At 38.6% G+C, this 25,818-nt stretch overlaps 1 protein-coding gene across 1 annotated transcript in view; it reads right to left on the reverse strand.

Annotated features, from left to right (window-relative positions):
- Positions 1-3,688: 3,688 nt before the first annotated feature.
- ANKRD55 (ankyrin repeat domain 55) overlaps positions 3,689-25,818 on the reverse strand; it is a 53,667-nt gene continuing 31,537 nt past the window's right edge. Inside the window, 9 exon segments of the mRNA XM_064641036.1 lie at positions 3,689-4,372; positions 4,375-4,452; positions 9,257-9,358; positions 14,766-14,933; positions 14,936-15,445; positions 16,752-16,787; positions 16,790-16,836; positions 16,838-16,897; positions 18,566-18,747. Of these exon segments, the coding sequence (XP_064497106.1) occupies positions 4,200-4,372; positions 4,375-4,452; positions 9,257-9,358; positions 14,766-14,933; positions 14,936-15,445; positions 16,752-16,787; positions 16,790-16,836; positions 16,838-16,897; positions 18,566-18,747 (1,356 nt within the window). The 3' untranslated portion in view covers positions 3,689-4,199.

Below are 25,818 nucleotides of genomic sequence, written 5' to 3' on the forward strand. Positions count from 1 at the left end.
TGAAAATAATAAGAAAAAATTCCACTTTTAAAATACAAAGGCAAACAACGTATACATTCAATACTTCTTCTAAATCATTATTATAATGCAGGTGCAGAGGAGGAGTGTTAGTCAGGATGACAGTATCATCAGATGAGCTCTTATAGTCCTCTTACAATTGTTTGAAAAGTTGCTATGCTTTTATGTCCCAAAGGGACATATGATGCTTCTAGTGTTTTGCATTGGCAAAACATTTGGATTGTGCAGACATTTCTCTAGTGATGGTAAGAGTATGCAGTGTATTAAGGAGTAAAGTGACAGAGATCTCTACTTTTAGCAGTGATAGGGGCATTTAAAATGCTTTATTAGGACTGAATTTTAGAGGATATAGCTTCCTCTTTGGGTATTTATACAAGAAAATTAACCTGCTGATCAGATACTCTGCTCATCAATAGAAAAGCCTGTGAAGGATCCTAATACTGGATGATCCTTTGTTTTACATATGAACATTTTTCTCCGTTTTATGGACTAATGCTAATCCCCTGCACAGTTTACTGTTTACTCAATTCAGTATCAATGTATAAGTAAACGGTCCGCTGGAATAAAGACTACACCATTTTAAAAGCATTTTGAAATGACATTCATAATAATGATATAAGGAATATAGAGTGTATTCCAGTGAGGAAATACAGTTTGTTTTGGTCATAAAATATATCCTGTATGTGTATGTATTTTCTTAGCTCTCTGTGCCACATGAAACTCCCCGAGTACCGCACAGTCTATGAGTAAACACTCCACTAGTGTCACAGAAGAATGTGCCAGGGATATTTAATCGCTAGACAGAGGGGAAAAAAGTCTGTGTCATGACCTACTGACCAGGCATTTCTTGGCAATTGGTAATCAGCTGTGTTAGCCTTTTATTGTCTCTCCTGCCATTATCTTCCAGGAAAGGTCTGAGCAAAAGGTCAGAGTAGCATAAGTAGGTATTGGTTCATTTGTTATCTTTCATGCAGTATGCTGCAGTCAACAGTGTGCTTTCCTCTGAAGGTGAAAGACTTCAGCTTAATTTACCTTGTTTATTTAGTGTAGAATTTGGCTACCAAACAATAACAACGGTTTCTGGTGATATGAATAGTTTCTCATTTCTGAGAATAGTTTTTAATCCTTTCTATGAGCATTAAATTTTAAAAGATCTATATTTGGTAAAACATGAACTCCTTCTTTATTGACAGCCTGCAGAAGAAGCACATCAGAACAGTGACCTGGGTCTTAGTTCAGATTACCATTCATTTAAGACTCATTCTGTTCGTGTAAGATCTGTATTTTACGCTTACCTCTGAACAGGCAATTGGATTTGCATTCCTTTCCCAAAAAAGTCTTTCCTCGTTGCAGGCCCACAGAAGAGAACACTCATTCCTAGAAAAAGATGAGGAAAAAAGGGGCAAATGATAGGAAAAAATCATCTAGCAGCTGCGTCCTCTCAATCAAATGTATTGCATGGAGAGGAGGCACTGGTAATGTGTTTTTCTAGCTTCAGGTGACTGCACCCAAAATTCTGCATTTTTGGAAGGAATTTCATTTGTAAGACAGTGTTATCTTTGATCAAAAATTGTTCATTACTCATGTTTTTCCTCCCATGCTGCATTAACAAAGCACTGCTAAATAGGAAAAACAGACAGCTGATTACTTCCTTCCTGGGAGTGGAAGTGTCTAGCCTAAGGCATGGGGAAACCTCTTCCTTTCTCTCCTACTGTAATACTGAAACATTTGAAATTTTTTCAAGCCTCTGTGGGAAGCCAACACAGACTGCTCCTATATTTGTCTCCAGCATGGAACAGCAGCTGGCAAACAAATGGGCACCACCACAGCTTTTATGATTGCCTAGGCAGCCCAGGACTCTCCTGGTCCCTGGATAGGCAGGGTAACCCAAGAGAGAGGAGAGATTCACCTCCTTCCTCAAAGCCGGTAGTTGCAATGAGGATCCCCTTCTATTCAGGAAAAAATGGAGTTGCAACATGTGACTTGCCTGTTTTAATAGCTAAAAGTGTGGTTTCCTTACCCATTGAAAAGGGCTTTTGTGGCAATGGAGTCACGAATGTTTGTCCTCACTGGGATTTACTTAAGCCATTTGGTCTTCCCTTCCTTCCATATGCTGTACTCATTCCCAAGCAGTGTGTTGAACTAAAGATAATTAATCTTTGCCAGAGTGGTTACTTTGGGCTTTCACTCTGTGAAGACAAACCTCATTCTTGAGACGTCTACAATGACACTTAAGAGTTTACACAGAGGTTATTTGCTGCCAGCCAGAGCTGTATGAACTATTTTCCTTCTCCTCTGTTCAGTCTGCACCAAAACCATTGGCTTTGTACTAAGAGATAGTGGCATAAAGTCTGCACTGAAGCTTTAATATTTCTAGGAAATTACTTATGAACCACTTGTCCCTTGTGTGAGGCTACAGGGAGAGATACAAAGGGGCATGGGTCAGAATAGAGATTTTGGGACTTGGAATATATGGAGTTTCAAGCAGAGAAGTTCAGGGGCTCTGGAGAGCCTGCTACACTATAGGAGAGACTCTGGGCTTTTCAGTGAGGCTGGACTGAGCAGGACTGGTCAGGTGCAAAGAGAGCATGGCAGAATTGATTTTTCCTGTAACAGAGCATGCTTCTGTCATGCAGTGTTTTTTTCCACCTAACCTCAGGGATTAGGCTGCCTGTGAGGTCCAAGCACACGAGCTTTTTACTCTCATGTTTTTCATTAAGAAGCTAGATGTTTACATCACTTGTTGAATTTGAGCTTTATACCCTGACATTTAGATTAGATGTTTAAAAATAAAACAATCTTTTATTTATGTGCAAAAGTTCCCTCTTTAGTGTGTTGCATGAGAGCAGCTCTTGTTGTGCTCTGCTTTTTTCTTTCTGAGACTGTCTGTGGCAGCCACCAGCCATCCTTCTATTTACAGTCATTACCACAAGGAAATTGGAAACTGCAGCTATTGGGACATGATTATCTTCTTCTTCCTGTCAGGTTTGTCTTTTACTGCGACACAGCAAAAAAACTGTTTGTACAGTTAATAGAACATTTATCTAGAGATAAACAGAAGTGCTGTGTTCTGGTTGAATGAGCTGCTGATGTAGAGCTAATTTTGGACAGTCTTACTAGCAGTGGTGATACAGAAGAGTGTCAAAAGGGGACTACCTCCCCCACCCCCCACCCCCAGTAATGCCTACAGCCCTTCTATAATCAGAAGTGGGGAAGCCTCTAAAGTAATGGCAGCAAGACTTAGATAAGGATCCTGAAGCAAGCAGAGGCTGGCATCCTTGTTGGCCTCTAGAAAAGGATAGTCTTGTGAAATGTTTAGTCAAAGGCTTATAGCACTTGCCAAGGTTCTTGATAGAACAGCAGTCTAGTTATATTTCCTTCAGTTCAGTGATCAAAGGGATGAAATAATGCCTAAAAAGTCAGGTCTGTGCAATCCTTATTTTATGAAGATAATACACAATTGCATTTTTGTCACTGCAGTGTATGAAGAATTAAATGAAAGAAACATAAATCTGTCAGTGAAATGAACAGTTTTGAACAGTGTATGCTGCAGCACTGTCCGTCCCACAGGGATTAGTGTTTCATTGTACTTTTTTACCTTGCTGAATTCATAAAACCCACAAACTTAATTTAGAAAATATATGAAAAACAAAGAGACAAAAGACCTCAATTGCTAAAACTGCCTTTTATTTTCAGCTTATTGTTTTAATTTTAAAAAGATTTTTTTGATGGTACACAGCATCCGAATCAGCACCTTTGTATTTACAAACTACAGAGAAACCCTGTCAATTTATGTTTCCTAGTTCTGACTTTTAAATCATGCAGCAAATCTTACTCTTTGTTCCTGTTTTCTCTGAAAGGCTTAACAGCACATTACTGCAACAAAATCATGTGTTGAGGGTTCCATTCACAAAGTAAGTTTACAGCATATTAAATATTTAGTAATTTCATAATAAATGAAATCTATAATGAAAATGCACATATATACGTATACATGTGTGTGTATATCTATATATAGTGCAGCTTTTGTGATGTGCTATGCTTTCTTCGGTTTTAGTAATTTACAGTCAAGTTCATAAGAGTATCATTAGTGCAAATTAATGAGATTTTGCTGTACAGTTATCTTGTAACAAGCACTTAGATTTGCACTTATTTCAACTGATTTAGGCCAGTGTGATGAGTTAATTTTTAGCATCTGGTTTGGTGAGAGATTTCTCAAGCTCTTCTGCAGGATTAGATTTCTTCTGGCTTGGGATAGCAGGGAGGACACGGCCTAGTTTGAGAGGCTCTCCTGATAGACCAGGCAAAAGAGAATAGAGGATATGACTCTGAGAATGTCCCCTTTTCTGGGAAAGGGGATTAGAGCTGGTAGGAGAATAACTGCACCAGTCCTTAGGGACTTTAACTTCTTAGCATCCTGAGGTGATAGCTGAACTAGAGATAAAAAAAAAAAAAGGAGAAAGAGTCCACAAAGTCAAAAACATAGCATTTTTACAAATGAGTGTGCTACTTTCTTTGGACTGTTGTCTCTTATTGTCTGTACTGAAACCCGTATTTGAAAAATGTGATCAAAATATTAATAAAAAATCGCATAAGCCTGGCAAGGTTAATCTTCAGCTGAAGAAAACAACTGCAGTGTTAAGTGATTTATTTTGTGTTTGGTGAAAAATAAGCCTTGACAAGTTCAAAGGTTTGCTTTTGATAAGCAGAGAATGTATAATTTGTCTGGAGGAAACTTGATCTTTTGGAGAGATTTCCACAACACTTTTTTTCATCACAAACAACAGGGTTACTGAAACAGAAATGTTTCATGGAAATATATTGTTTTTACCAAAAATGCTTTATTACCTAGGGTAAGTGCTGATAAATGCTGATAAAAACCTTAGGAAGATGAAATGGAAGAATGTGTCTGGGTTGATTTAGGCACAGTCATACAGGTCCACACATGCTCTGCTATTCACAGGCCACAAAAGTAGCCCATTACCCTGTGGCACAGTGAAATGCACAGTGAAAGACCAAAGGTTGTATCTCTCTATCGTAGTCTTGTAAGAATCTGTGGATTTAGATCATCTTTAATTTCCACCTCAAGCTCAGCAGTGTAACATTGTTTGTGCTTTAATGTTAATATAGTTCTATATCTTCTCTAAAATTTATAGTTCTATATCTTCTCTCTTACAAACAATAGAAGTAAAATATAGTTCTATATCTTCTCTCTAAACTGAAATCCTTAAGCTCCTTTTTTGACAACTCATTAATTTTCTGATTTTTTAAAAGGAGAATTTAAAACCTAAAATTGAAGACCTATTTTTCTCTGCCTTGGAGTTTATTGTGAATTGTATTAACTTCTTTTCATTTTATTCTGCATTTTATTCACAAGCTCATTGTATACAAACAGCTCAGGTTTTTCAGTTCAAGCATATGAAGAGTTCCCTATTGGAGTTAACACCACCTCTGTTTCAGCTACAGAATCTTCCTTGCAAATTTTCACATTCATTTTGCCTTGACTGCATTCTCATTGCATCTGTGATTTCCTTTCATCTGCCTATTTGTGATGAATATATGAGAGGCTATTAGCATTTTCCTGAGGTGTTCTAGTTTGAAATTTTGTGTTTTATTTATTTTGCCCTGCTGAAAACAAATGTTACCCTTCTAATGTCTGCAGTAGGCCCTGACTGCATATATATATATATTTTAATATATATTTTTCTAAGATTTACCAGGTATTGATTTAGGGCAAAGCAGAATCTTTACAGAGAGGATTTAGAAACCTAGTAGATTTTTTTTTTTCTTTTTAAGCTAATTTCAATTACTATTCAAGCTGTTATGACCTGAGCAGAGGGTATTTAACAGAGCTGCCAGGCCTTTGGCAGTGTACTGCAATTTGTGAGTCATATTCAAGGTTAATTCATGTTCAGAAAGTCAGGAAATCACTTAGTTCTCCCTTCCATGAAAAAAACCCAAGCCAAATCATTAATACTATGCTTTAGTTGGTATTCAATTTGTGTGAAACAGAGAGGGCTAAATACAATACACAAGCCCATTTGTTTTCTGGCACATGGCAAAGTGCTTTGTATTCACTGAAATTTTGGTGAGTAAACCAGATGCATGTTGTGAGGCTCATTGGTTTCCCTTTTTGGAACATAGTCACAATGTTAATGTATTCGAAGTTCTCAACTGTGTGAAAAATATCCAGAACACTTTATGTACTAGATAAGCCCTTAATGAAGGGCTTAAGTAGGGCAAAAGCATTGTAGCTTAACCTCACGCCCATGACCAGGTAGCCATGATAAACCCAGTGATAAAGCCATGACAAACATCAGTGCTTTCCACCTAGTCACACATACTGTGCTCAGTTTAGAATATTTGATTTAGGATTCAGGACTGGTACATGGATGACTTTGAAACAATACATATAATGACTAGTATTAGTATGTGTACTGAAACCCATGAGCCTGGACCCTGAATGGGATCTGTGAGAGGCAGAGCCCTTAAGCCCTTAAGGTGGGTTGTCATACATCCAGGAGCTACACACAGCAAAAGCACCAGTAATTATTCACATGCAAAGGGCACAGTCACTCGCTGAAGACCTAGTGGTACAGTACGAGCTACTAATTTGGGGAGCCTTTTCCACTCACTATCACTCCTCATTTGAGAGGCTGCTATTACAAACTGCAGAGGTAAAAATAAGGCTATCGGAGAGGCATTGCCCAAGGAGTATATTGTCCAGCAGAAGGAACGGCTCTTAGGCTCCCTTCCTTTGCAAACAGTGGACAATGGTGGCCTTCTGCAGAGATGTGGGTGCTTTGTGAAATGGTTTGCAGTTAACTTGGAAAAGAAGAAACTTCAAATCATGACCATTAACAGCAAAACTAACAACCAATCCCCCAAAAATATTGTTAAATGACCTGTAGAAACAGATTTTTTTAATAGTTTGTTTGTTTGTTTGTGGTTTTTGTTGTTGTTGGTTTTTTGTTCAACAAGTACTAAGGTCACTTTCTCCAGAAACAATGAGGTGTCAGACCTTCTAAGCCATATGAAGAAGTGAGAGCAGCCAAGAGTTCTCTTTTTTATTGGAAAATTCTTCTGGCATTCTGTGAGGGGTCTGTAATAGTTATAAGCCTGTTTTCCAGGGCTTGTTGGGAGTGTTGCATGATGAAATAGAAAGAGTGTGCTGGGGGTGAAGCACACGTGCTGAGGCTACTCAAGAAGCCATGTGAGGAACCTCTTTGACCTTGGGAATATCTTGAGCGTGAGAATTTATAAACTGTGGTATAAAGTCATTCAAGTACTCTTTTCCTAAGTTACTATTTCATTTTCCATTTTCTAATGTGTGTTTTTGAATGTTTTTGCTTAGAGATTTAAGTATTTCTTCTTTTTTTTCATTGCCCTTCCTTTTTCTGGGGACACGTTTCTTCTTTCTGTTAATCTCTGAATAGTTTCAGTTCTCTTTCTAGTTTATTCTTATTTTATTGTTCTAGCTTTTTGGTTTCTTTTTTTTTTTTTCCTTGCATGTTTTTAACACATATCTTATGTAATAAAAATATTAGAGAAACACAAATGATGACATTCATCTTTGTTGCTGGAGCACTTTGCCAGGATAAAAGCTGTGTCCAGAATGGCAATATTTTTAGGGCTGGATAGAGGATGACTGAAATCTCGGCTCTGGAACAGCTATTTGGAAAGCTCCAGGAGCAAATGTGTCATTTGTGTTAAGAAAGAAAAAATGTAATTTATTTTGCAAATAATTTTGCTTTTCTGTTATTGGCTTGAACTAATATTCAGGCAGTAATGGCACCTGGATGAATGTGCTCTGCCAGTTAATTATTATTAGTTGTGGTAATTTTATCTTATTTGTAAAAGACATTTTTTGGCATGAGGCTAGAACTAAATTCTTGACTATTTATATGAACTACTGCAAGAACAGCAATGATTTTGAAATATTCTTTTACAACTATGTTATAACTAGAAGACACAGAGAATGTTAGTAGAAAGCTTAAAAAATTGAACACTTGGAGCTGGGATTTTAAAAGCACTTAGATTATCTTCTTTCCTCACAGCAGACAGAGAATACTCCCTCAGTAATTCACATACTTTTCTTTTTTCTCTTTTATTTGCAGAAAGCAGCAGTGCAGGATTCTGTATATCCCTGCTCAATCTGATATTCCCTATAAGGCTACCTCTGCTGTTTCATTTTTAGTAGTATTGTTATAACTTCAGAACTGCTTCTGAAACTCAGATTATAAAAGAGGCTTAAATTTAGCTCTGAAATGTGAGTGGTTTAGGGCCTGGCTGATCTGCAGGATGACAAACAATAAACTGCAAATCCCCATCCAGTATACACTGGGAAATTTGTCCTGTGTGGAACAGAAAAATGAGAGGGCAGGACACTGCTGGGGGTAGGGCTAGTGTTTGTATATGAAGAACACCCCAGCTGCTGACTTGATCCAGCCTGGAACAATCACTAAGTCTTGACACTCTGCCAGGGCTGTGGGAGTGGGGTGAAGCTTTCCTGCTCTTTGAGACTGTATTTCAACAAGGTGAGTGTGAGCCAGCAATGTGCTCTTGAGGCTACAAGAGCCCACAGCATCTGAGGCTGCTTCAGGAAAAGCGTTACCAGCAAATTGTGGGAGGGGATTCTTCCCCTCTACTCAGCTTGGGTGAGACATCTGGAGTAGTGAGTCCAGTTCTGAGGCCCCAGTATAAGAATGACATGGACATACTGAAGCAAGCCCAGTGAAGGGCAATGGAGATGATTAAAGGATTGGAGTGTCCAGCCTCAAAGGGGAGACCGAAAGAGCTGAGACTGTTCAGGCTTGAGAAAAGAAGGCAGCTCAGGGGATCTTATCAATATGTATAGATATTTGACTGGGGAGAGTAATGGAGAAGGAGACAGATTCCTCTCACTGGTGTCTTACACAGGGAAAAGAGTCAATGGCCAGAAATAAGTAAGAAGAAACCTTTTTACTCTGAAGGTGGTCAAACACTGGAACAGTTGGCCCAGAGGAATTGTGTTGTCTGAGTCTCCATTCACAGACATATTTGAAACATAACTGGATTGATCCTGCTGTAGGAGATTTCTCTGTGGGCAGAGGGGTTTAGACAGTCTCCAGAGGTGTCTTCCAACCTCAGCCATTCTATGATGCTTTGAAAAAGGAACATGAAACTTCTCTCAAGCCTTCAGATGCCAGTGATGAAGGCACACAGTGTGATATTGTAACTGATACTTGTCTGTACTTACTTTTGTGAGCACAGTGGTTGGGTATGGGAGCTAAGCTGTTACATACACGAATAAGATTTTTTTTTTTGTGTTGGTCTATGGACATCTGTTGTAAATGTTTACCTGTGAAAGAAAAATAATTTAAATAATACACTGTGCACTGTAAATTTTGGATTTCTAGGAAAAAAAAAGAAAACTTACTTAGTAATTCTCAGAAGGGTGTAATAACAAGAAACCACTGACTGAGAAGAAAAGCCATTGCTTAGTTTGCTTTATATTAATTAAAAGGAGTGATTGATTTAATATAACCTTCACATATACCCTTATCACTTCTTTCCTCTCGTATAATATAGTATTAGGTCTTAAAACAGGCACAGTCCAGTAGCTAGCTCTGCATAAGAATATTTGGACACTAAATTCATAGAATTATTCAACTAGATGGATTTGATTTCAGAATTGAAGCTTTAGTTTGCAAAATACTCTAGTAGGGTCTCATCCTTTCTAAGTAGTAGAACACAAATGGAGTTCAACTGCTGGTTGGGAAACGAGGCTGGCTGAAGCAATAAAGATGAGCTTTGAGAGTGTTTTGCTGCAGATGAAAATGTATGAGAATTGATATAAACTGATACTGATCCTTATTAAACTATGTTTATGGCAATTTCATTTTTACAAAGAAGAATGGATACTGAAAAATGAAAGGTTGATTGGCTAATTGTGGCATGTCACTGGTTAAGATAAAGGTTAACTTTGGTCTAATACTATTAAAATAGACAGTATGTTAGAAGATGTAAGGCATTTCATTAAATAAATGACATGACTAATATTGAAAAAGTAGAAACTCCAGCACCAAATCAGCATTTTTCCCAGATCCTTTTCCTGAGCTGATCTTATTCTGTGATGTTTGAGTCCCTCAAATTATTTTTCTTGTTGTCACCAGATTTGCAATGAGCTTTGTTATGAGTTGTCCTACCAAACAGCTGCTCATCCATCAGGACACTGCAACATAGTTCACTGCAGAGTAAGCATGTGCTCTGTCAGCACACAGGGACAAGGGGAGACACAGGATGAATGTAGCAGGATATCCTAAGCAACAGGAAGAGGCAGAATGATATTCATTTCCTCTGAGGCTCTGTAGCTGGTACTTGAAAACACCTATGTATTGCTGAGCAGTGCAAGATAAAGCTACAGAAAAATAGTTGTATAGCTGTTTACTAGAGCTGCACTGAAGTAGTTGTCAAGACTGCTGTAATTACCTTATTATTTTACTACCACACTAAATGGATCCTTTGTGAAAGGAGCTAAAGTGGTGTTTATCAGACAAACCACCACCTTATAGTGCAGCCTTCAGCTCAGCATGGAAGAAGATTCTGGTCCAAAAACCACAACAGTTATAGACATTGGGTCAGTCTGCTGGATCTTGTGAGTAAAGATGATGTGTATTGAGCTAAAGCATGAAGAATCTTGTATAAGGGAGCTGTGCCTAGTAGAAACAGACTTTGGTTTCCTTTTCCTGTGTTTTGCTCTTTATTTAGTCTTTAACACTTCAGTGTCTAGTTGGTAAATTTCTTCTACAGACATTGCATTCACTTTGCACAAAGAACTAAATATATCAATTTCAATATAGCAGAGAATCATCTGTTGCTCTCATTAGTGCAATTTGAGTTATATTGGTTTAAGTGATGCTTATGCTGAGAACTAATGGATTATTCTGTATGTACCATTATGGCTTTCATGATGGGAGGTTGCTGTTGCTATCAAGAGATATGTTTATTTCGTAAATGGGGATATCTGGTAGCAAAACAACAGTACAAAGCATAATCATGTTTGCAAGGCTCTGTGAATGCTTGGAAAAGCATATGTTTTTTAAAAATTCTGGCATCAAGTGGAAGTATTCCACTCTTCCTTCCTGTTTGCTCCACATAACATGTGAAAAAATAGTTTTTCTTTCTTTGAGACATCATCTTTGCTGTCCCCAAGAGCACACTTATGATGGCATTTATTTTTGAATGAAATGGAAAGGAAGCAATTTTATTATTATAAAATGCAGGACTGCATTTGGTTTTGTTTGCTGACATTTTTTTACAGGTTGTTCTTTTTGAACCATGTTGTGCTGTGCTTTAGGTAAAAATTGTTAATATTATGATGAATGTCCCACATTAAATTGGTTCTTCAGTTTGAGAAAGCAACAGCCACACTGATCAGCTGTGCTCTACTCTTTCTTGGCCAAGAAATACTTCCTGTTGGACTACACCATCCTGCTTATACCAATATAAACTTAATAATAGCCTGCTTTTCACATTACCTATTGAAGCAAATAGAAGGTACTGGGCTGCTGTAATAAAATCTGTAATAAAGTATCATCTTAGACCTGGAAGTTTAGTAATGTAAAAGATGAGTGGGTGATATGGTCTCAGAGCTGCTTTATATTTGAGACAGGCTTCCTTTTTCACATGTCACTTGGAATTTCTCTAGTTACATTTTTCCCTGTGGAATGTAGTTGGCAGTACGTTTTGCAAAAAGAGAGAATTGCAAAGCTCCTAAATACAAAATGCTTTGGATTGCTGATGCCAGCTCAGTACTGCAGCTGGAAAACACTCTTGCAGTATTGACAGTAGTTTTTGGTATAGTCTATCTTTGCTCTTCTCAGTGGAGGGCAAGACAAAGCAGTTATTCTGAGAGAAACCAATAACATAATAGTAAGGTAATTCTCACTGCTACCCATAGCAACCTCTCCCCTTTGTGTAAGTGCTAATGCTCAGCTAGTAAATTGACTCATCTTTCATTCCCAGGAGCACAGAAAATAGAACAAAAAACCTCTAAAAGGTTTGGTACATGTATGTGCCAGCTCCCTTTGTAGCAGTGAGCACAAAAATTAGCTTTGACTTCAATAATAGACATGGTCATGCAAGACAATCAACACTGTGTGTCAACAGAGAAAATAATTTTCAAATTGAGTTCCTCTAGATTATTGATACCCATAATCCTGGCCGAAGTATTTAGTGATTAGGAAATTATATGTAGCCCCCACAGCCATGAATTGAGAAATGAAGTATTAACACTTCAATGCCTTCAAAACTCAGATGTTGTTTTTTCCACTCAGCTAAGTCTTCTGCAGAAAAAAACCCCAAAACAAACCAACTGAAAAACTCCAACAAAAACCGACAAAAGATACTTTTCCTCAGAGAAAGCTGCCTGCACAGCACTGCTGGCTGGACTGGAGCCAGGCTTTCTTTGCTTCTGATCCCTCTAAGTCCTGCAGGCACGGTGCACTGGAGACCTGGAAGTCCTGGAGCTCATACAGTAAATGCAGTTCTAATTCACGGCAAGTCAAGTGGCTTTAATTACAGGGGCAGACAGATTTAAACCACACACATAGGCATGAAGAGGGATAAGCAGAACTTTTTATCATGAAGAAATATTAGACAATATCGATGTTGTGCAATGTATTCCTGACAGGCACTGTCTGCCTCTTTACAGGCTTTTAATTCATATGTTTCAGAGGAAGTCCTTCTTGTCAGCTACAGGAATCTTTTTTATTGTTGGAAAATTTTGCTAAAGGGAGCTGGTACAAAGAGAACTGGGCTTAAAGCAGACTTAGTCTTTTTATTCTCTGAGGGAGATAATAAAATTTTGGAAATAAAATTAATTACTTTTCCTTTAGACATGGAAAGGTAGCTCTCATTGCAACAATTAGAAGAATTCAAATAATTGATACGATTTTGCCCTTATTCATACATGTAGACTTCTGGTTCTATACTGAGTTACTGTGCAGATCATGGAGCACTGAGTGGATGCAGCCTGTCCTGATTCAGCTGATTGCAGCTTTTTATCATAGGATGTTCACAGAAACATCTTTTCTAGGAAAACCACCTATCCTTCTGTCCAGAGCAAACAAGGATTTAAAAATTTTCTTAAGACTGTAGTATACTACATTTGATAATACATCAAATGTTTTAATAGTCTAGCAAATTCCAAAACATTTCCCAGAAATAGTTGTCCTCCAGTTTGGTTTATCCAGTTTGAGTTCATTCCTCCTACTGCTGTCAACTCCAGTATCTCAAATATATTAACCTCACTGTGCCCTGTTATACTGAGGCTGTAAAGAAGCCCTGCAGGTACTCTCGTGTTCCACATGTGAGCTGAACCTTGCAGAATTCAGTGTAGAATGAGTCGTGCAGAAGCAATCCTTGGTAGGCGTGTGGAGAGTAGGGTTCATATGGTTGAGTGAATAGGGGAGGAGTGCATTGTAAAAAAGTAGTGACACCTATAGAGCAGTTCTATTAAGCTTTCAGGAATACGGCCTGATGTTTGGGAAGTGGAACTTTTTGAATAGGTCCTTTTTACCCGGAAAAGCTATTTTCAGCCTTTATTTCAGCCTGTCATTCTGAAGTTACTGTCTCTACTCTCGTCAGACATGTGCACAAAGATTGGCTTTTTTATAGTTCACTTAGATGTCACTACAGTTTGCACTATCATGCAGCAAATTGGGGGTTCTTCTCAGACATGGTTTCTGCTCACTCCTCTCTTCACTGGAGGGTAAGGGCTCACGTCTCTTGGGGTGAGCATAGATTAACTTATTGTATAATGTTTACTCCTTTTAATGGTGTACTGGTAAGTTTGGGGTTGCTGGCTTCATTTTCAGTTGGATATTGCAATAGTTGGAAGGCATGCTAGATGTGTTTAATTTTGGCATAGGACTAATCCCAAAGGAGATGAAGTTGGAGACATTAATATGCTGAAATAAACTCCTGCACGCAAGCCAGTCAGCCAGATTCATTTAAACATGGATGTGAGTCAAATAAAATAACAGATCCCAAATCCAGCCAAACCCTGGTTTCAAATTCACCTTAGAATTCTCAGGCTCTGCTTCATTACTGTTGCATTACAATTTCCAGACCACTGCATAAAAGCATTTACTCCACTTCTGTAAATTTAGCAACCTGAATTCAGCTTTGGAGAAACCATAAGAACAGCATGTTAGACCAAAGAGCTGGCATTAAGAGTGAGAGAAGTGAAAAGGGGTGCCACTGCAGCCTGGAGTCAGAATACTCATATACAGGGAAAGTGGCATGGTGTAGAGCTGTCCAGCATGGCAGTGGATGTGACTGGATCCAGAAGCAGCTCTTGGCCCACTTGCAGATTTGAGTGCAGTACTGTTCCCTTGCACATCTACTTCCAGGAGTAGATGTAGACACAAAGCAGAGGGTGTGGTAGTAGGTGTTAGCGTGCAATTCACAAAGCATGTATATTATTGAGAGGCACTTATTGCTCAAGTACCTTATGTGCTTCCTAAATACCTGCATTTTTGCTTGCTCAACAGATTTACTCAAGTCTCTTATTTCCCACACCTTCAGCTTTCAACTGATGTCCCATCTATATGCTATCTGTAATGACTACTACATACTGGGAGAAGATACTGAAAAAATATTAAAGAAATAGAAATGTTATGGGTCCCTATTTTCTTCTGACTCAGCTTGCCACATCAGTCTATATAATAAGATTTGTGATAAAGAGAAGATAAAAAGACTACCTGATGGAGAACTAGGAAGTGAGGGAAGGCAGGGAGGGCACAAAAGCACATGGTGAGATCTATCAGAGTTTAAGTAATTTATCAGTTTGTCTGAAGAAGTCCTAGTACAGACTTTGTAGGAGAGTAGCTGGTTAGAGTCTGCATTCCAGGGATCATCCAGCAAAGCCGGCAGCTGCTTCTGTAGTCCAGCAAGTTGTGTTCACTCCTACTCTTTTGAGACTTGTGTGGAAAATGGTGGGTACTGGTGCCAAAAGAGAAGCTTGACACTGTGTTCTGGGAAGCAGTTAGGAAGGAATTACCTGCAGTGATTGGGGGGAGGCTCTGCATGCTGATGGGCAGAAGTCCCTGACATGCTGGTTGCTTCTTTTCTGGTATGAGATACTTTGTGTCTGTGCTCCTTCTTTTAAAGTCATGGGTGGTCATACAATGATTTGGAATGTCTTTGCAACTTGTGTTCATAATGCAATCAAAACAGGTGATGATATCATCTACTTCTGAGGTCTCTTCTTTAGGATGTTCTCTGCTTCTCTCCTTCTGACTGGTTTTCTGATCTTCTTTCTTCTTTTTGCAAGAGAAGTTGTGGTTCAGCATACTGAATCGTCCTTCTTTCTTTATACCTCTGTTGTCCAGAGAGGGAAACTGATGAACTGACTCAGATCTACTGGAAGTACAAATCAAAATATGATGGCAGTATTACCAAACAATTTAAAAATACTAACTGTTTTTAGACCATGAAATGTGAGATATACTGTTCAGATACATTTGCAGGGGTGGTTCAAGGGTGCAGAAAATTCAGAGTCCAAATTTGTAATTAACAAAGACTGAAAATGTCACTGTGTTATTTCCTCCTTTCTTATCAGTTGATTGCCTTAGAGTCATCTTAACGTAACCCAATGCAACTATCTGGGAAAAACGAACAAACTTTTCTGGCTTCAGCATGTATCAGCTGCAAAGATCCAGTGACAACACGAAGATGCTGGGTTCAAAACAAGTGGTCTTTGTATTATGATCGATTTGGAAAATGGTATTTACAACAGTACAGTCGTTGCTAACATTGTAGCAAAGGCACTAGTTCACCATGACTTCCCTCCTTTTCTCCTTTCCTTTTCCCCCTTTGCCCTTTTCCCTTGCCTTGCCTGTGTTTAAGGAGTCCAGCACAGTTTCGGACCAATGAAGATAATTATCTATAGTGGTACTGCTGTAATGGTTTTGAGAGGAATGTCCTCTAACAGACAGAGTGCAGGAGAAGGAGGAGAGGTAATAATACCTATGTCTCACAAGTTGTAGCATAGGAAATAATACTAACTACTGACTGAAAAGGAGGGGAAAGCACAAAGAAATGTGATGATAAATATAAGTGCATCCTCATTTAGCAAAGTTGAAGAATGGAAGTTAATTACATAACAGCTGCTGAAATATGAGAAATACAAAGAGAGAGGAAGATCATAAGCAATAACTCTTTTGTTATACTTTTTAACAAAGAAGAACTCAGAAGAGACAATCAAGGTAGAGAACTAAAGAAGGCTATGAAAATAACTTCAAACCCTTACCTTGAGGATGAAAAATTGAGATTTATTTTATTATCTATCTGGCAAAGCTGCCTTTGTGTTCAGTCTATCTGTCTGTCTTATTATGCAAACGCACAGCTAGTGCATAGAGATTTCAAAAAAGTGGAAGATATATATCTGAGGGCTGAAACTATTCTGTAAGACAAATTTTTTGCATGAAGATGACTGGGCCAGAGCTACACTCACTACTTCAGAACCCTCTGCTGGTTGGTAGGCTAGTACTGTAACCTCAGTAATGAGTAATGAGCAGATGACTAATTCTGATGTTGCTACATTGGTGGAAAGCTTGAACTGAGTATTGAATGGGAATCAAGAAGACATCACACAGGGCTCAAACTCTTCACTAGCATACAAAAAGCAATACATTTGTTTTTAAGTCAGTTGGCAACATGTGAGCAAGGTGTGAATTTCACCTGCAGCTTGATGCATGCTGTGTGCCCACGGTACATTGCATTGTCAGAGGAGTGTTTTCATTGATATCTCGAGGACTGCTGTCTATCCCCTAGCAGTGTCTGCACACAGTCAACTTTCCCTGCTGCTGCAGCCCAGTGCAAAGGAGTCCTACAGAAAAAAGCAGAGTATCATTAAAATAGCTGAATAGATTTACTGCTAAAACTCTTAATGACATAATGAGGTGTGCATAGGATATGCTCCTTGTCCAGATTTATGATATATATATTTTAAGGAATTCTCCAGCAACCTATTTCACATTGGTGTAGCTGCATTTATTTAGCTTTAGATAAGTAGGTATGGGGCTATGATATATATGCTGTGTAATAGCATCTCCTCCACTGCGGGAATTGCAGAGTAGGAAGAGTGCCTAAAGTTTTCAGAGAAGAATTTGAAAAAAACTTTGTAGTGTCCACTGCATAGGGACAAACTCTTCTCATCTTTAGACCAAACACAATTAGCTTTGGTTGGCACAGGGTTTTCCATCAAGGTAATAAGAGAAGAATCCTCTCCTAGACTAATGAGAAGGACTGAACACATCTTCCAGACTGCCACTGCCACTTTGCCAATTTCTGTGTTCTATGATGGACACAGACCAAAGCACATACAATTGTTTTGAACCTGTGTAGGAGAATTAAACTGATGTTCTGCTTGGCAGAAAATTTGCATCTTGTATTTGGAAACTTTAGTCCAGTTTCCAAATTATAATATTCTGGTCTTGTGAAAAAACGGAAAGCATAAAAAACACAACAAGAAAATAGTTTAAGAATAAAAAATAAAATTTACATTTCTTTGTCTGTTTCTTTGTAATCCCAACAATTTCAGATGGGTGCAGTTAGAAACGCAACAGAATGGAAATCTATTATGTGTGTTTGTAGTGAACAGCTTATCTTTTCCCCTCTTCAAGTATAATATGTTTTGTGGAAATATCTGAGAACTTGTAACAGGTGGTCGTGTCTTAATGAACCCTGAAGTGTCATTAATCTCCTCCCTTTGCCCTTCTTTCCATAGAAACACAGCCTTCTCAACTACATTTTACTGGTGTTTAGAAATTTCTCCAGAACCCTGTTTTATTTCTGTTCTGTTTTACTGTACTTTTCCATGAAGAATGATATTATTTTAAGTACTTGAAAGCCTAAGCCAAGAAAACCTTGGCTTTTGCTTCAGTGAGCAGGCTAATCAATGTGAACAGCCAGTTGGTTCTGTTTGCATTAACTAAATTTATGAGCAAAGTTCCAAGGGAGGTAGGTGTGGGTGAAAAAGAGGAAAGATGACTCTTCTGTACTTATGACACAGAGATTTCAACCCAAAAGGAATCAAATGCCTTGTCAGAATGGAAAGTGAAGATCCCCTGGTCCCATAGGAATACTGTGTTATTATTGTAAATGCAACAAAGGAACACTGCCATTTCTTAAATACAAATAGCAGCAGGATCCCGGCTTCAAGTTGTAGGATCCTGTTCTATTGTTTTGAAAAGAATGTTCACTTTCGATTGAAAGAAGTCAAGTGGTGACAAAGTTCTTTCGCAAATTATCTTATCTTTTCCTACCAGAAATACAGAGCTTAATAGCATTCCTACTAGTCAGTTATTATACTAGGTATGATACAGGTGAGCTGGGCTGGTTTGAAGTGTTTCTGAGCAAGCAGTTCTCTGTGGAGTGCAGTTCATTAACTAGGCCATGGCCTGTGAAACAGGAACATGATTATATAATAAACAAAGCTGGTCTCAGGTTAACAGAACGGAAGAAGCAATTTCAATTTCAGAATTTCCATGGTTATCTGTCATCCACATCCAGGGCCTGCAGGTTGCGCTTTGGGACTTTGGCCAGCTCACTGATAATATCACTGTAGCCTGCAGCAGCAGCAATGTGCATACATGTTTTGCCATTCTCATCGTCATAGTTTATTATTGAGGGTCCCTGGCAGTGGTCCAGAATGATGGAACACAGAATCCTGTTGCCACTCTGGAAGAAAGTTCAGAGAAGAAAAGCATTTTACAATGGAGTTCACACCAAGCTGTATTTTCTCTTCTAGAGAATGCTAAATACAACAATGTTTTTTTTTTGTGTATACCAGACTCCCCAGGTATGAAGTCAAAAGCTTCCAATCTCCTGCTGGGAATTGTGTTTGCTTTATGAATTTCCTAGAACACTCTGAACACTGGAAAAATAATAAATAATGTACCACTGCAAATATCTCCAAAAGTTGCAGAGTATAAGTTACTCAACAGGAATTACTTGGGATTTTGCTGTTTTGCTAAGCCAGACTCCAGAAAGACACAAGCTTGTATTTTCTTGTAGAAATTTAGGGCTAGAAAGAAATTTAGGGCTGAAGAGACCAACCCGCAACTGTAAGTCTGTTGCAGTATACCTAGAAAAGCCATGTCAAATATTTGCTCAAGTGGTTCTTGAAAACTTTCTTGGCTAATTTGCTTCAGCATCTTAATAGAAAGTTGACATTGTTCTCTAACTTGCAAATGAAATTGAATACTTTTTATCCCAACTTGGTGGAAATAGAGAAAAAAATTCATGACTTTTTTATAACAACAGAAACATAGGGTTGGAAAGGTCTTTCTCTATCATCAAATTCAATCCCTGCAGTCACTTGTAGCTATGTTACATCATCCCTTTCATAAAATTCCTGGGTCCATTAAAGGCAATTAAGTTTTTTTGCCCCCATTACTCCCAAAGGAATGTAGTTCAAGAACTTCTTTGTTCTACTGATTAATACCTCTAATTTCTATTCATACTCATGGCTGATTATATCCCTTTTTTTCTGTTCCAGAATTATTATTTAGATTAAATACTTCTTTCCTTTAACTGGTATTTGTTCTTCAGATGTATTTATAAGCAATCATCATATCTCTTCTGAGTTCTTCTTTTGCTGCTCTAATCAATCAAGGTCTTTTAAGTTTGCTTTGAAAAATGTGCTATTTCTCCCATCAACCTATTAACCCTTCTCCTTTTGTTTTAGTTGTGTTTCCTTGAAGAGGGGTTACTAAAATTGTACCTAGTCATACACAGACATTTTTTCCAGATCTTTGTACAGTGACACTAGCTCTTTCCTATTTGTGTTGGAGGTATTTGTGTTAGAAATAGCTCTTTTGGTATGTCAAAGAACACCATTTGCCTCATTCACAGATGTGTCCCATTAGAAGCTCCTAGTCATTTTGGAATAACCCTTTTCACCTCAGTACTTGTCTTCCGTAGTTGTTTCTTACCCTAAAGTTTCTAGTTTTGGAGAGGACCTTCTGTTACTAGCACCCAAATGCATGACTTAAACAGTTTATCCTATTAAATTTTGTCCTGTTTGTATTATTCAAGACTTAAAGCTTCCCCTGTATGATATCCCCATTCTATTAATGTCTTCCAGGTTTTTATTATTTGTAGATTTTGCCAGAAAGGCCCTGTATTTTGTGCCAAGTTATTATGAAAATATTAAGCAAGAATGATTTCAAGTTTTATCTCTGAAAGTAATTTCCTTCCAGTCTCTATTCAACATTTAATCAAACTCTTAACTTACTGATTTTAAGATAAAACACGTGTCACCCCTCTGTACTTTTTTATCTTATTTTGTAAGATAGCTGTTTATTCTAAACATATCTTTTAAAGATGGATAGACATCCATTATCTCAAGCCTCTTCTATACACTTTTCTTCTCCACTCTTGGTATGCTAAAATTTGCACCATTGAGGGGATACATTCCAGGTCCCTGGAACATTCTGATCTCACAGCTACACAGTCCAGCTGAGAATTTCCTTTAATTTACCAAAACATGTCCCTCTAAAAACAGGATTTTTGTTTTGTATGTACTTTGTTTACTCAGATGTTTAATTAAGAATCTACTCTTGATCATGTCAAGCTTATTTTCTATGACCAGGCATTTTATAATGTCCTCATTAACCATGTTAAAATTGTTTTTAATTTATAGCTGCCTGATCTTCGTGTTCAGGAACAGTGACATCCTATGAACAATAGTTGTTTTTATTCTCCAGTCCCTATGCCAAATACCAATATCCTCCATGCTAGTGTAATTTCCAGTTATAGTTTTCGGTCATTAGCATCAGAGAAATCTCTAATCACAGTCAGGGCTAACTGAGTTTAGAAGTGCATTACATACTTCTAGTATTACTAGAATCATCATCATGGCTAGGCTTCACGAGTGAAGATTTGAGAAGGATTCTATCCACGCTTGCTACAAGCACGCTGGTGGCTAAAAAGGCCAATGCAAGATAGACACATCGGGTTGCAAAAGGCACAGTGGAAAGTCTCCTTAGGCGGTATTGGCAAGACACGGTTCTTTCTGGGTTGTCTTTTCTCCTCAAGAATGATTCTGCATGTGTTCTCAAAAGAAGCAGCAGCGTTATGGATTGTGTGTCTCCGTGTCTCCCGATTGGAGGCCAGAGCAGACCAGTGATTATGATCAATATAGCCAAGGCTGAGATGTTGTTTCAGGGAGTCCTTGTATCTTCTCTTTGGGGCTCCTCTCTTGCGGCAGCCAGTGGTAAGTTCCCCATAAAGCAGGTTCTTAGGGAGGTGGTGGTCCTTCATCCTGGAGACGTGCCCTGCCCAACGCAGCTGTGTTCTCAGTAACATGGCCTCAATACTTGTGACTGCTGCCTGTTCAAGAACAGATGTCTTAGTCACGTAATCAGTCCGGTGGATGTGTAGGATTGCATGGAGACAGTGTTGATGGAAGCGTTCTAAGAATTGCAAGTGGTGGCAGTAGATGACTCATGATTTGGATCCATATAAAAGAATAGACAGCACAATGGCTCTGTAAACGCTGATCTTTGTACTTTTCTTCAGGTGTTTATTACACCATACTCTTTTATGGAGTTTTCCAAAAGCACTATATGCCTTTGCTAACCTGTTGTCTATTTCTCCATCAATCTTACCATCTGAGATGATGCTTCCCAGATAATTAAACTGCTGGACTGATTTGAGCTCTGATTGGCCAATGATGATGTGGGGATGATGGAAGATTTCCTGAGGTGCAGGTTGGTAGAAAACTTCTGCCTTCTTCAGGCTGACTTCCAGCTCAAAAAGCTCAGCAGCGTCTGGAAAGCAGGATGTTAAATGCTGCAGAGCTGCTTCTGTGTGGGCAACGAGGGCGGCATCATCAGCATAAAGCAGCTCCCGGACAAGATGGGACAACCTAATCGTTCCAAAATCTGCCACAGACCTCTTCTGCTCACAGTATCAAAAGCTTTGGTGAAATCAAAAAAGCTACACAGAGACCTTTGTTCTGTTCCCTACACTTCTCTTGCAGTTGTCTGAGAACAAATATCATGTCTCTGGTACTCCTGTTGGCTGTGAAGCCACATTGGTTTTCAGGTAGAAGTTCTTCTGCTATAGTAGGTTCAAAATCCGTTCAAAAGTATTCTTGCGAGGATTTTACCAGCAGTGGAGAGCAGAGTAATACCACGGTAATTTGAACAGTCTGATTTAACTCCTTTCTTCTTGTACAAAGTGATGACGACTGCATCACGAAGGTCTGATGGTAGTTTGCCTAGTTCCCAACAGTGCACCACAAACTTGTGAAATTTAGCATGGAGCGCTTGGCCCCCATGCTTCCAGATTTCAGGTGGAATTCCATCAACCCCAGCTGCCTTGCTGTATGACCTTTCACCTGCTGTATGGCCTTAAGAGTTTTTCCCATAGTAGGGGCAATATCCAATTCATTTTTCACCGGTTGTTGTGTGATGGACTGCATTACTGAGCCTTGAACTACATGGTTGGTACTGAAAAGAGTCTGAAACTGTTCAGACCACCAATTCAGAATGGAAATTTTATCTGTCAGAAGTGTTTGACCATCAGCACTGAGTAAAAGGGCTTTGAACCTGGTATGTAGGTCCGTACACTGCTTTCAAAGCCTCATAGAATCCTCTGTAATCCCCCAAATCTGCACATAATTGAATCTTTTCTGCTAGATTGATCTACCACTTGTTCTGGATGTCTCGAAGTTTTTGTGGAGCTTGCTGCATGCAAGACAAAAGGCTGCTTTTCCTACATGACAAGATAGCTGAGCAAGGTGTGCTTATTGGGCAGTTCTCTTCTTTACCAACAATTCCTGGATCTCTTGATTGTTTTCATCAAACCAGTTCTTGTTTTTCTTGAAGGAGAACCCTAAGGATTCTTCAGAGGACTGTAGGTTGCTATTTTTAATATATTGCCAAAGCGCTTCGGGAGAGGGAACTATGGAATGATCTTAGAGCCTAGTTTGAAGATTTACCTGGAATCTGTCTCTCACTGTAGCTGTTTGAAGATTGTTAACTTGGAGTCTCCTCCTTGGAATACCTCCCCTATTAGGTTTGAACTTAAGGTGAAAGTTAAGTTTACAACACACAAGGCATTACCAGTATAAATATCTATCTATTACCATCCATCTCTAAGTCAGTTTTGATACGAAAAATGGTTAACATTAGCATCTTACTATATCTGTATTCATATTATTGTGACACTGCTATTCCTCTGGTTTTATACTGTCTTGATAAGTCCAAATTTCACATCCTACACCTACAGTTTCAGTCCCTCAGTGTTCTTGCACAACTCTCAGCATTCACATAAGACAATTCTCACTATTCCTACTGCAATTTAAACATTTACACACTGTTCTGCCTCCCACCAATCTTCCATTTTCTAGGCTAAACAAACCATTTCAACCTCTCTGGGCAGGTCAATATTTCCAACCCACTTATCGTACTTGGTCCATACTTTAGGCCTGTTTCCAGTTTGTCTACAGCTTTTTTCAATCATGGCACTCCAAACAATGTAATCATCCAGCTGAGGCTCCTCTCCTGACACTGAAAATGACATTGCTACTTCCTGTAGCCCACATGTACCGTACTTCTGTTAATATGTTCCAGAATTACGTTAAATTTATATCAACACTATAACTTAAACTCCTACTCACTTTTGTAATCTACTAATCTATTACTCTTAATTTTGTACAAACAGCTTTAATTTTTCACAGTTCTGTATACAGGGTTATTTTATTAATTTCAGGTAATTCCTAAAATTTATCAAAATAATTTTGAGTTTCATCCTGATCCATGAAGTGCTTGGTGTCCCAGTAATTTGGTTCTAACTGTGGGTTATATATGTGTTCTGTATTCCACCACCTTGTTATGGAACAAATAAAAATATTCATATGATAAATCCCTTGTTGGACTCTGTGGCAACGGATTTGCCATATGCAGGATGGAAAAAATACTGTCAGAGATGGACTAGTGAGGAAAACAGCTCTAACCTTATGGAAACAGAAGTTTTTACTGTAGTTTAAACATGTTTCAACATGTTTGTGTATTTTCTGCAGTGTCACTGTCTCCCTCTCCCAGACACCCCCTGTGAAGCTATTGCCTCCCACACAAGGTGTCCTGGGAAGGTGTCCTGAGGTTTCTCATTGGTCCTTTGTTAACCCCTTCCTATTGGCTGTTGACCCCTTACCTGATGGTTTCTTTTGTGTGATCCTGAACTTGTGATTGGCCCCCTTTGACCCTCCTAAAAGCCTTATAAACCCCAACCCCACAATAAACTTCCTCTTTCGTCCGTCCCTCCCAGGTGGTCTGTGTGTGCTCCTTGCGGGGTCACCGGGCCACGTGCAGGGGTGGGGGGAAGGGCATTCACCTCGCAGGTAATGGGGCAAGCAGCTTAAGGCCTGGACGTCTCCCCCATCTGGACTCTTTATGAGATGTTCATCTCCAAAGATTACTTGAACTGTCCTGAATTTGGCTGATAGAGAGTATATGATGTGTGACAGAAGTCCCTGGTTGATTTTGATTGCATTATTCCTTATTCTTCCCTTCTGGCACACCTATCTTTGGACTGAATTCTGGTTCCATTACAGCAGGCTGTGCTTATAAAAATTGTGCTATTGATGTCATTTATTGGGATTAAACTCGCATGTACTGTTCAAACTGGAAAGGGACAAACAATTAGACTTTTAATGATCACTCTACTTGCCACATGCTTAACAAGGTTTCTCTACCATGGGATGAACTTTATCTTGCTGGTACTTTTTCAGTATTTTTTTTGTTGTACTGCATGGGATTAAACTGAGAAACTGACATTCAAACATGCTATATCTAATAGCATCTTATCTGAGGAAGCAATAATTGCTTTGAATATGGCTATGAAATTTCTGACCCATTTTAACAATTCAGTCAAACTGTTAGTTCCATTTTCTAAGTAAACAAAGGATATCTGCTAATTTTTGAACCTTCTGCTAAACAAAATCTCTGGCCAACAGCTCTGTAGCTTTCCAGTTCCCTCTTCTTAGGAATGCCTTCTTATCTTTACATTCATCTTGGCTCTTTTAAATTGCACACAAAATTCTCCTAAAATGCTTACACTGCCCTTATTCTTAGATTGATAGCTTTGAGTTGTGGTAACCAAAAATGTGGTATTCCAGTGGTAAATTTACCACAGTACTATTGTTAGACCAGGATGTTCAGTGGTAAATTTACCATAGGAAAATTACATGTTTTTGTAACCTTACAAAACCTTTCAAATTGTTTTCAACAATGTTCTCAGAGATAATCAGTCCTTTCTGCTACCTATTTCTATACAGTTCTGCAGGGGCACCCCCCTCAGGTTTTGTTAAACTTCTGTCCCATTTCACACCTTTATCTGCTTCCACCCATTATTCATTCTGGTTAGTGAACTTTTCTTTCTTAGATCACTTACCTCAATTAAACTTACTTTATGAAGAAGAAATATCCTAAAGCTTTGATCTACAAGCCTTTGTAAGAAAAACTCTCTTTGTGCCTTATGCAACCTTTTGTCTGAGATTTGTGTCATTTCCAGACAGTGACAAACAGCAAATTCACTAACAGGGTATTTAGTCCTCACACTTGGTTAAAACTCCATTTTCTATAGGTTGGTTAATAAAAAGTCAAACTTTGGACAGTTGCATCTCTCACTGCTTTCTAAATAAGAAAATAATACCTCAGGAAGTATCTACTGCCTCAAGTACCATGAGGAGGACGCTTTTCTGGTTTTGGCACTTCTTCCACCTATGCCTGCTCAATTTAT

Source organism: Pseudopipra pipra, chromosome Z, assembly GCF_036250125.1.
Source record: "Pseudopipra pipra isolate bDixPip1 chromosome Z, bDixPip1.hap1, whole genome shotgun sequence".
NCBI classification, from domain to species: Eukaryota; Metazoa; Chordata; class Aves; order Passeriformes; family Pipridae; genus Pseudopipra; species Pseudopipra pipra.